We start from the raw sequence: 12,872 nt of genomic DNA on the forward strand, positions 1-12,872 counted from the left end.
CTGCATTTGTAATGCAAGTAACATTAAGGAAGCCGTGAAAAAATCAACAAGATTCCAGATTCATCATAGACTGGGGGAAAAAAAAGACAGACATATATCACGGCCTGCTGCAGTATAGTGAACACAGAAAACATTTTATAGGAACAATGTTGAAGATAGATATATTTGTTTTCCAAAGTTGCCGTCATTGAACAGAAACCAAGATGGAGATTTCATTGCAACTAATTAGAAATTCCTCTTTCAGGTATGTAATAAACGATCTTCGCACAAAATAATGTACGATACACGAGTGGTATGTTTGTTTTCATGTTCTCGGAAATTAAAAAAGCTCAACTACGTTTCTCTTTTTCAATCTTTTCCTTGAACATGAAAATGTCAACATACCTCTCTTGTAACGCATATTACTATTCTGTGGAACAATAATTATTGTTACAACATCAAGAGTAGCAATACTTTCTGTGAGAAAGATGTGAGCAAGCATGTTCCACATTTCAAAGTTACTTTCCTAAGAAAAAGAAGCATGATAAATGCTCTTTTCTTCTTTCTCTCTCTCTCTCTCTCTCTCTCTCTGCTTCACAGTTTGTTGATACAACTGGCAGTTATAAAGTTGGAAATTTTCTATAGAAAAGAACATTGAATGACATTCTGTTCTGTTTAGGTTGAAAACTGTTAGTCTCTTTCCCATCAAAATCTTCACTTGCTGATTTTTTTTTTTTTTTTTGTACTTAGCAAAATTGAAATACCTGTCTTATATTTAAATATAAATTTCTATGTGCTCAACCTTATTGAATATTTCTCTGTCTAACACATTTGTTTTACTTCTGTCTGTCTGTAGTAATCATTATGTTTATTTATCTTTCTGTTTTTTTGTTTTTACAGGATATGGTGGTGGACTAATAGATTCTGGGTGTTGTTTTCTGTTAGTAAAGTTTTTGACCTGTTTTTATATATTTGAATTTAGATGCCTTATGCATGTAGTAATAATACCTTCTTTTCCATATGCTCTCCCATTCATAAATAAATGTCTCTGTTAATTCGTGTTGCAAATGATTAATTTTAAATCACTTTTACGTTTCACACTTTTCCAATGCTTACTAGACACGATTTGTTGATTTAGATCTTTAGTACGTACTTCTGTAGTCCTGAAAAGTTCTTTTTTTAGCTCACCTTTTAAAGGGTTTCTGCTTTAATAAATTTGATTTCCTCTGTATTAAGAAGAAATATTGAAGTTTTTCATGACTTTAAAAGAAAAAAAAAAGTTTATGCAAAAACATTTTGCATTCATTCAAACCTCAGCTGTTGTGTCATGGTAATATTTTGTCACCACTCCACATATATATGCAGTATATAGACGAATGCTGATGTTTATGAACAATCAAAGGATCCATACGAATTAAGAATGAATAATAATAATATTTGCTATTTCCATTTGTTTTATTGGTGTTAAATGTCTGGTAGTCTAAGAAGTTATTCATTGAGCAATAAGATTCAGTGTTTTTTGGAATGTTGAGAAGATCTAAGTGACTGTTGGCATTATTGTCTGAGAGTGGCTGGGTCTGGGTCACTCCAGATGGAGTGAGGCAAAGGTTTCGATTTGGGAAGTGAAATGGCAGCCTGTTTTTTTTTTTTTTCTGAAGTGGTGGGTGGCCTGTATATAATTGAAGGCATAAGGTGTCTTTTCCCAGCTTCTCTTATTAGTCTGAGTATGTTATTTTATGCTACGCTTTTGTAGTGATAACTCTTTACTGTGTGTCAGCCGTTAATTTCAATGTTAAAGGTGGTAAACAATCATGGAATGCCATCAAAACACTTAATTCTGTTCTTTTGCTGAGTGAATAGTGAAAGTGCAGCAAAAATAAAAATTTCTACCAAAATAAATGGCGATCACTGTTACAGTGAAGCTGAAGCTCTGTCAGTCAGTAAGGCATTCAATGTTATCGTTGCCTTAGCTGTCCCAGCTGAATGCAACCATTGTTTATTGAATTTTAATATTTTATAGCATTTATTAAGCTCTAATGTTGAAGTCCTATAATTAATTTAATAATTTTTTATTCAAAAAAGTCGATGTGATGTTAGTTGATAGTATTTCTTGGAATACATAATTTTCTTCAAAATTATTATAACCTAAAAGAAGAAGGTTTATGTGTGGTTAGGTTTTATTTTCAGAACAAATTGTCACTACATCATGGGTTTAAATGATTCGAATACCATCATTTCAATATCTACCACAGTTTTGTGGAATAAATAAACACTGATAATCGAAGCTCCGTGGTATTAACTCAAAGTATTGCAAAGTTGCACACCTTGTTTCCGGGAGTTGAATTAATCACATCGCAGTATTCCAAGTTTTTCTCCAAAAAATATTGATAAATATGACGTGGCCCCTCCCTTAGTGTGCCTGTTGTAGTTCAGAATTCTTTTCATACAGAATATGGGGGCAACTGTCACTACGAAACTGAACTGTGAAATATGGGCTATATATGAGTTCTTCACTGAAATGTGCATTTGTGCTGCTTACGGGAATTAGAATTGAAAATATGTAGTCTGATATTATTTACATTTACAGTACTGTATACACATTTCCGATACATTCAGATAATTACAAATAGTTGATCCTCTAAAAATGTTGTGTATTCTTTCAGTTTAAGCAGAAATTAATAGCATGAAATTTCATTAATTCAAGCAACTTGTAGTTATATTAGTACTGCTTGCTTAATAACGTAACATATTACAGGAAGTTCTCATAGAGAATATATATACGTAGGTATATATTAGTTCTAAGAAAAAAAAAATCAATTTTTTACTACCTTCTAGAAATTTTTCATCTTTCTTGTGTATTCCAGATCATAATATTTGTATGTGTTTGTACTAACAGTATCATGTGGTTTGCATGTTCATATTAAATTGCGTAACTAGTAAAACACTTACAGAATGGTTTGTCTCCTTGTAGCAGATGTATTAATATAAACTAGAATTACCATTTAAGGGGATATTGGCAACCAGGAGTTCAGTAGTTAACATCACACCTTGCTGAAGAGATTTCAATATTCACTTGATGGGAGACAGAATGCACGTCCAAAATAATTGTGGATGTAATAGGAAGAGAAAATAACTTTCCTTCAGCCGAGGTAAAATTTTGGCCCTGCCAATCAGTCAGTCAACTGAAATCCCTCTTCCCTTTCATGTTATTGTATGTTTCCTTCATTATTTGTATACATCTACATTGATTTTGTTAATATAGTAGACAAGAATGTATCTCAAATTTCACCACCACCTCAGTCATCATCATCATCATCATCATCATCATACTAATACCAGGTATTAGACTGATTGGTCTGTTGCAGTTTTATATCGTCTCTTCTATGGTCTACGTAGGCTTGTTAAAAGTAAAGTATATTATCTTAAATTTTTAGAGGGAAACTCCTGAAACTGATAGTAAAAATCTGGAAATTGAACTCATCGGACTTTCATGCAATTCAAAATGGATTTCGTTAAGATCAGTTAATTAAGAAAGCTGATCAGTTCAGTATCTTATCATTAAGAACAGAGATGAGTGAGTTGGCAAGTCACTCGACCTGTTTGTTTGTCAGTCAGTCAATTAATATTTACTATACTTCTTCCTGACAAATTCTTCGGTCAGTTCCTTCTGATTTCTTTATCATTTTGTTTCTCTTCAGAGACCAGTGCACGTTAAGTGGTTTGAACTCTTACGTTATATCAAGTGTGCATGGATTTGTTATTTGTTATGAACTAGGAATGAGTGCACACAAAAGTACATAATGCTAGTCAATTCTTTATTTGGTAATTTAGAAATAGTAGTTCTTATGAGTTTTTAGGCTTTCACTGTGACTGTGTTCAGAAGTATACTTTTGGGTAATGCACAGTGTCCTGAAACTTTACATCTCTAACATTTCGAAACTACATACAGGTTCCATCATCAGGCAAATTGGTATGATCTGAAGTGTCACCTACTAGTGTTGTGCAATGTTCGAACATGAGAGGGGAACTACTAACTTCGCCCTACTCCATAGGCATCTCCTCAATACGTGGAAGTGAAGCATGTGAACTAAAATAACCAAGTCCATTGAAAACCGGTAAGAGACCGTATGTTCGGTTCATGTTTGTCGAGACTTTGTAGAACTGAAGCTACCTTTTCGTTTGTTTAATCTTTCCCCTTCCTTACATACGAGTATATTCGATGCCTTTCTTCTTAGTTCCTCCTCTCCCTGCGTCTTTACACTTTAGCTACATGAGGATATGAGGCATATATTTGCGAAGTTATGCATAGTCATGAGTGCAGATAATTTTTCGTGTTATTAATATGACTAAACATTCACATGAATATACGTATAAATAAATCAAACAATATATATTTAGAAAACGCATATGTTCAAAGTACTGACTAGTATGTACAAAGTTCAAACATGAGAGAGGAAACCAAAACATTGCAAACTTCATCTTATTCAATATGAAAAAACTAATCGCAGATATGTGCTCAAATCCTTAAGCGGTTTAAAATAGTGTCCTGCAATGTTCGAACATGAGAGAGGCAACCAAGACATTACAAACTTAGTCTTATTTTATATGAAAAACTAATCGCAAGGTCTATGCTAAAACATGAAGGGGTGGGAGTGGAGGACAGCGAATATTTTTATAACAGAATGGAACGAACACAACAGGCCTTCTTCTGCAGAGCAAACATCGACGAATGTCGAACTTCGTCATACTCGACTAAATTGAATCGAACATAGTGCCTGTAATACTTCCATCATCCCTATAGTCACACAAATATTGTTACCGAACAACTGTGATTTATTTGAATATTATGTGAAGAATGTAATTGGTATAATAACAACTGCCATGTATTTTAAAAACATAATGTAATGTACCTATATGTACGTATATTTTGTCGAAATTTAATCATATTTTTTAATAAAAATTACCTGTCCTTACATCTAAATAAAACTTCACAAGATTGGTTCTAAAATCATTACTCGGCTGAAAGCATGAAGGCTTGGGAGAGAAGTGTAGGAAGGCCAGCAAACTTCAAGGGCACAGATCATACAAGGGGCAAGACCGAGCGAGCGAGACAGATCTGTTTCTTCAAAGCAGACTTCGGTTCTTGTCAAGCTCAACAAACTTGAACCGAATATAGAGCATGAAATGCACAACTCTATCACCTACCCTGTTGGTCCCGTTATGCTTGACTATTCCAAAGAACGTTTAGAGTATCAAGCATAATGGGCTCCACAGAGTAAGTGATCCTTCAGGTTATATCAGTTTGCTGTGATAGTGGAACCTGTATGTAATTCCAAAATACTAGAAATGTTAAGTTTCAGGACAATGTGCAATACCCAAAAGTCTACTGCTAAATAGTAACTGTGTCTGGTAATGCCACGACATATGTATTTGTGCAGTCTTATCAGACATATTTAATCTGTTTTGCAGGAAACAGATAAACATGATGCTGCACTCGTCCCCAGCACAAACTTGGAGGAAACTCTCGTAAGTTGAAAAACTTTTGCTTTTGTATATAATTAAATACAGCAGGTGGTATTCTTTGTGCCGGGTTTACAGAATCTCATTTACAATAAGAATTGCAGCTTTAAATGACAACAGCTCTCTACCTAGATGACTAAGGTCGAGTGCACACAGAATCAGACATGGTGTGGCACAATGCTACATTTTGCTTCACAATGCCTCGCGACAGCTTAAAACTGTCTGCTCGCAACAACTGATTTGCTGGCTGTGTGGGTTTGGAAAACTGGCCTAGGCTAGAAAATGGCGTCAATGAAAGAGGACTGTCTATATGAAAAATTCTATTGTATTTGGTTATTATTCCTAAGGATGCTTAATACGCCTAAAAATCTATACAATTGAAAGAGTCTTAAAATGTTGTTGTTGTTTTCTAATGCCAGGCGTTTGACAATAAAGTCATTTGACCTCTTGCACTCCAATATTTTTCAAAGATATTATCATGGCCAGCCACTGAAGCACAGATTTTGAGGTGTTCCGAATCCATTTCTTGAGAATCTTAAAATTAAATACTACTAATGTACTGCACAAACGTAATTTATTATGTTTATGACTACTTCACGACTCACAATAAATAATATATCAAATAAAAAATGAGTGATAGTATAGGGCAGAGAATTAGGCTTGCTAAAATTATTATTATTATTATTATTATTATTATTATTATTATTATTATTATTATTCACGTGGTCCTTTCATCTCATTTGCAATTTCTCACTTATTTTTTAGAAACCACATTATTGTCGTGATATTGTTTCAAAGATTGTACAGAACATATCTTTCCTGTACTAAAACAGCTAATTTATCCGCATCGAGCTCCATTATGAATAATGTGCACTACACAACAATAGTATTCGTAGATAGTGAAAGCTTTGCAATCATAGCCACTACTAACGCATGCACAGTACACTGCAGCTATCAGGTAGTCTCCTCACGACGAGCTTCAAGCAGCCATTCGATGTTGTCTCTCCATGTCTCCCCATATCTGCTCGCGACCGTTGTGTCGCATCTGATTCTGTGTGCATCACATTGTAAGAAATCAATGGGAGACAAGTACCAACAGACAAAATGTCACATCTGATTCTGTGTGCACCCAGCCTAACATTCACACAATCTTGGACATATTGTCATGTTCGCAATTGTTTCGTTTTATAGACACATTGTCCTGGAGATTTAGAGTATGTCAGCTATTCATTTTAATGTCAAACGCAGTAAATAAGCATGCGTCCCATTGAAACAGAAATTTGGTCTTTATTTAATTTGACAGCATTTATTAAGCTACCTGTTAAAGTCTCATTAAAAATGTAGCAGATTTAATCACTTCGATTAAATTAAATCACTGTGATGGTATTAAGGGATAATATTTATTGTAATACATAATAAGTGTTTTTATATGTAAATAGGTTTTATTTTCAAAATGAATTGTTGCTATAATATAGTTTTTAAATTATTCAATTATCATCATTTCTATAACTGTTACGGATTTGTGGAAAGAATTAAAAACAATAATCAAAGACCCACTGTATTTATATTGTTGTTTTAAGAAATTGTGTAAATTTAAGAGATATTTTAAAAATGTGTTTAATTTTCACTATTCCTTTCAATTTTCTCCCTTTTTTTCCTGCTTCACTTCCACCTTTCTTCTCTTCATCATCGTCCTTTTCTCTTCACCATCATACTCACACCATTACTACATAATCTTATTATTTTTCTTCCTTCCTTTTTACTCACCCAGTTGAGGATTGGCCACTGTTATCTGACACATGGCCATCTCCTATGTGGCGAGACTCAGCCGGAGTATGATATATGCCATGTTCCACTTACGGTGGAACATTTTTTATTGCATTGTAGAAAATATGACCATGTCTGTCGACAATATGGAATTCAGCTGACTCTACGTGATGCTCTTGAAATTGATTTTAATTGTACAAATGCAGTTCTGAGATTTTTATCGAATACAGGACTTTACAGGGTGATTTAGTTTTTTATTGGTCCATTTTACTTATCCTCTGGACCCTTTACATCCAGGGATTACATTTGTTGTTTTATATTTGATTTTACATAGTTGACATTTCGGACCTTAGGCTATACATCCGAATATTTTATAAAATTTTATTGTTTTGAACTTATCAACAACTTATCTTTGATGGCCTTAGTTTTATTATTTTATTTGTTCGTTTTGAATACTACCTAGGGTCGGAGAACTGCTCATTTTTATGAATCTTTATAAATCACCTTGTGTATACTGCATTTGTGTACCTCGTTTTTACCATGACAGTGCTTTTTAGTTCTTTGTAGTATTCTGATTATTGTATTATTTGTGTCTTTGTTTTATGGAGAATTTTAGATAACAGCGCAAGTAGCCATAGTAGCTGACGCGCCCTTTTTTAAACCCCACTAACTAACTAACTAACTAACTTCTTCTTCTCCATAAAATTAATTATAGTAAGGAAATAATACGATATCCAATTCTGTGTACAGTAACAAGATACTTAACATTTTAGACAACTGCCAATTACTGAATTAGTATGAGTTGTAGAGATTTAATTGCATTGCTGAAATTGACTCTTGGTATCACATATTATATAATGCTGGTGATAGTGAAGTAAATAATACCATACTATTTTAAATTCAATGTAATAGTCCATTTAGGAAAGATTTTGACTTTCTCAATTATTGAATTGTTGTCAGTTATATACAGAGCAGGCATGTGTGAAAGACATAGTCACCAGATCAGTCTGCTTGTTGGAGAAGCACTGCTTTAAGTGTTGATCTGATTGCAGTGCTGGGGGACAGGCATGCCGACATCCTCACCTCGAAGTGCACAGTCCCGAGATTATGAAATTCATCAAGTCAGCTCCTCCAGTCCATTGCTGGGACACTGCTGACTGGGTGCGCGTGAATGGCAGCACTGCATTCATCACAGATGAAGCACGTGCGAGGCATGGCGACATACAGTGTGCTTTCACAGGTCAGTAATAGCCAAAAATGATCAATAAACATTCGTCATTCTGAATGGAAACAAAAAATAATTTAATTTCTTAGATACAGTAGCGTGCAAATTAATCCGAACACGACATATTTTTACATTTTCTGTCATTGTTGGCCTCACAGCTGCTCATACCGCTTTAATTGACATCTGTAGTACGTGTAATTCCATTGTTGAAGGTCTGTCATTATTATTTTTTTTATAATATATTACATTTTGCCTGTCGTTTTGTACTTATAAGCATTTCAGTTGTGTTGAAGACTTAATACTGCAATCCTGTGTACATTCTGTCGTCTTCACAAATGGATACAACTCCATGAAAACGGTCTAAAATTATAACATTAGCAGAGCATTCTTCTATGACACAGAGGCAAATTGCTGCAGAATGTCACATCGGTTTGGCTACTGTTAATTCGATCATAAAATGATACAGGGAGACTGGATCCATCACACCCCAGAAAAAAGGAAACTGTGGCCGGAAAAGGAAGACTTCACCTGCAGATGATCGTTTAATTGTCAGGAAAAGTAAATTAAATCCTAGACTAACTGCTGTCGACTTAACCCGCGAGTTAATGGCTACCACTGGGGCGAATATTCACGTCACAACAGTGCGGCGTAGGCTTTTGGAAGCTGGACGAAGGGCTCATAAGCCTATTAAGAAGCAACTGCTAACCCCTGTTATGTGCAAAAAACGCTTAATGTGGGCAAAATTACATCAACACTGGACAATGAATGACTGGAAGAATGTACTTTTTTCCGATGAGTCTCATTTCGAGGTCCACGGCCACCGTGTTTCTTATGTATGGAAAGGATCTGAAAAGTAACAGCAGCTCATCTCCAACAAGCACCCAAATACTCCCCTAAAATAATGTTTTGGGGTTGTTTTACACATGAAGGGCCTGGAGCATTAATACCTATCAAGGGAATGATGAATTCTGACAAATATATTCACTTTTTGGAAACCAGAATTGTACCCCAGCTGCAAAAATCATTTCCGGATGGCAGAGGTGTGTTCCAACAAGACCTGGCACCATGCCATACGTCTCGAAAAACTACAGAATTCTTCAACAAGAAGAATATTCAGGTACTTCCCTGGCCAGGCAACTCACCCGACATCAACCCCATTGAGAACTTGTTGTCAATTTGCAAAAGAAGAATGCAAAAAATGGATTGTTCTACAAAGGAGAAGATGATTTCTGCCCTCATTGGTGTATGGTTTTGCGATGAAGAAATGAAGAATATTTGTGGGAAATTAGTGGAATCCATGCCAAATCGTCTCAGAGGTGTTATTAGGAACAAGGGAGGCCACATAGATTACTGAGGTATGTCTTAGATCCTTTTTTTATCCCGTTTGAGTGTTTTTGCATAAGTAATTACGTTGTTCGGATTAATTTGCACGCCACTGTAGTTGAGTTTTTGTTATTCCTATTTTGTAAAATGTTCTTGTTAATAAATTGTAGCTCCTTTTTTTCATGGAATGGAGACTTCATTGCTCACCATATGAGGGGAGTCATAAAGTTTTAATTATCACCCAGAAGAAACAGAGATGCAGGTGCAAAAATTTTATATGAGTTGGTCCTTCTCTGTATGGGTATTCTCACAAACTTGTATCATTTTGATGTTAAGAAAAAAAAAAAAGAAAACATAAGTTATTGAGAAAAAATGTTCTACAATAAAGTCGTCACTTTCATCAAATGGTTGAGCTTAATTATGCATATTTAAAAAAAAAAAGTAGTATGTTTAAAGTCATTTCTTCTGTATTTATGACATGGTGTAAAAATCTCCAAAATGTCTCACTGAAAGAAGTCTTATGTTAAAATATCTATATACAGTAAAAGCAACATGTGGTCTATGCACAGATATCCTGCGAGTGAACGACCATAGCACCCATGATGGAGTCACCACACAAACACACACAGAGTACAACCTGGAGGAGAGTGACTTTGTTCGAGTCCACTGCAAGGCCAGCAAGGGCGAGACGTATGTTCATGCTATAAGTTTCTTACGAATTGTTTATAATTTAATTTATTTTTAAATTGGGATGGATACAGTTACACAAAGATAAGAAGGTCCGAATTTTGATGACCTTAATATTAAAAAAAGTGACCTACATAATGATATTAAAATGTTACTTCAAATTTGTTCCTTTATTTGTCAATAGATCCACTGTCTCATTCCACACAGACCAATACCACAATGAGATGGTGCCCATTGCAGGAACACATTTTTGTCTGAATTCTTGAATGTTGTTGTTGTTTTCCAATGCCAGGCACTTGACAACAAAGCCATCCGACCTCCTGCACTCCAACAGTCTTCAAAGATATTTTTAAATGGCAAGTTGTAGCCGATTTAAGTGAACACCATATTTTAACGTTTTGGTGGCTACTTCATTCACACACAACCTCCAGAATGTCTGGAGGACCACACCTGCTGTTGGTCGACGGGCCCACTGGACCTAGTTGGGAGATCTTGTTGATCACCAGCTTTCCCTCCTTAAGCCACTGGAGGACGATTTTAGTGCCATAGCAGGTCAGCACTAGGAACAGAAAAGTAGGAAGGGTAGGAAGGAAAGCGAAATGAACCCCTAGGCCTCGAATGCTCTAATACTGTCGGGGTCGAAGAAAGTAAGAGTTCAGTCAGAGGACTGGATAGGAAAGGGTAAAGAGAGAATTATGTATTGAATAGAGGAAAATTATACCAAATTCGGTCATTAACTCATCAAGCTGACCAGTGCTAACTGATGAGTAGCCCCTCCCTTTAGTTCAGCTTGTATAATTATGCTTACTAACAGCTGCATCACGGTAAGGTAGGGATGGGACATTGGGTATTTGTCCAGGTTGGTTCCTTAAAGCCTTCAATGGGAAGGATTAATGGCTCTCCCCCCTGTATTCGACAAATACCATTTTGCAACCGAATTCTTGAATGTTTGATGATTTTTCTACATTGTAACATATCATCAATAGCTGGCAGTAATAAGTAATTTGCAACTGCAGATGTTGCTGCTCTAGAGCCCCTGAGGATGACAATATTCGAAAGTCAGTTGATTCAAGACAATAGTTATGGCTAGAGTCGCATAAAAGTATGGTAGTTTTATATCTATGGAAAATTCGTTTTAAAATTTGAAGATTTCGGTGTTAATTTCTAATTTGGCTTTTACAATCCTGGCTTATGATATTAAACACACGACATGAATGGTATATGCCGTATTTTCAGCATCAATTTTCAGTTTTTACGATTTATATAAATTTTGATACATTGTTGTACTTATTTGTTGACAAAATAACAGAATATAATGTACCGTCAGAAAAAAAAAAAAAGACTGGAATTTGAAAATATTACTTAAAAATACTATAACTTACTGTTAGGATTTCGCAAATAAAGGAGGTATACCTGGATTTCGTTTAAAAACTTGAAATATGTTTTTTACGTGTTACTATATCAATTCTTGTTATTTTGCAATTCAAAAGTGAATTTTTCGAGAGGTTATGGGAAGAAGTATAAAGAAATGGTGCAAAAAGTTGGAAAGATGAGAAAAATTCGCATTATTGCTCTCGCAAATTTCACAGATCTCTAGTTACGCCCTTTATTTCTCCATCAGAATTTGAAAATTATTTAATGACAAGTAAGAGTCATAAACTATTGTCCTTAATCAATAATAATAATAATAATAATAATAATATTTTTTTACTTGGTTATTTAATGATGCTGTATCAACTATGAGGTTATTTAGCGTCAATGAGATTGGTGACAGCGAGATAAGGCCGAGGATTCGCCGTAGATTACCTGACATTTGCCTTACGGTTAGGGAAAACCTCGGAAAAAACCCACCAGGTAACAGTTCAAGCAGGACTCGAACCTGTGCCCAAGCACAACTCTGGAACAGTAGGCAAGTGCCTTAGCCAACTGAGCTATGCCAGTGGTTAATAATAATAATAATAATAATAATAATAATAATAATAATAATGTAACAGCAATAATAATAATAATAATAATAATAATAATATCTTTAAAAAATTGCAAGATTGTGTATTAACAATACTATATTTCCGACAAAAATATAACATTGACAATTTCTCCGTCATTGGTTTGATGATTGGAAGCCATGACACGAGTCAAGGCAGTTCTTAAATTGTAGTAAAAATTTTGTCATTCCAAAGCAAATCTGTTTAGATGTAGCCCTTTTTGCTTTGGAAGGTTCTATAGAAATATTGAGCAAACATTTATATAATATGAACTAAAGGAAAAAGTACGAGGGTCACTGTAAAAGTAATACACAAGACTTATTTAAAAATTACATTTTTATCCTACAGCTTTGCTGTTTTCACAGAACGTAGATACATCCTTTAGG

The 12,872-nt window shown here is 34.8% G+C and overlaps 1 protein-coding gene across 4 annotated transcripts in view; it reads left to right on the forward strand.

Annotated features, from left to right (window-relative positions):
* The window catches only part of LOC138696029 (uncharacterized), a 125,401-nt gene that overhangs the window by 63,576 nt on the left and 48,953 nt on the right, over positions 1-12,872 (forward strand). For all 4 annotated transcript variants that reach the window (XM_069820519.1, XM_069820517.1, XM_069820516.1 and 1 more), the window contains 3 exons: positions 5,449-5,505; positions 8,319-8,506; positions 10,384-10,504. In XM_069820519.1, coding sequence (XP_069676620.1) covers positions 5,449-5,505; positions 8,319-8,506; positions 10,384-10,504 — 366 coding nt within the window. The remainder of the gene's footprint in view (positions 1-5,448; positions 5,506-8,318; positions 8,507-10,383; positions 10,505-12,872) is intronic.

Source organism: Periplaneta americana, chromosome 3, assembly GCF_040183065.1.
Source record: "Periplaneta americana isolate PAMFEO1 chromosome 3, P.americana_PAMFEO1_priV1, whole genome shotgun sequence".
NCBI lineage: Eukaryota > Metazoa > Arthropoda > Insecta > Blattodea > Blattidae > Periplaneta > Periplaneta americana.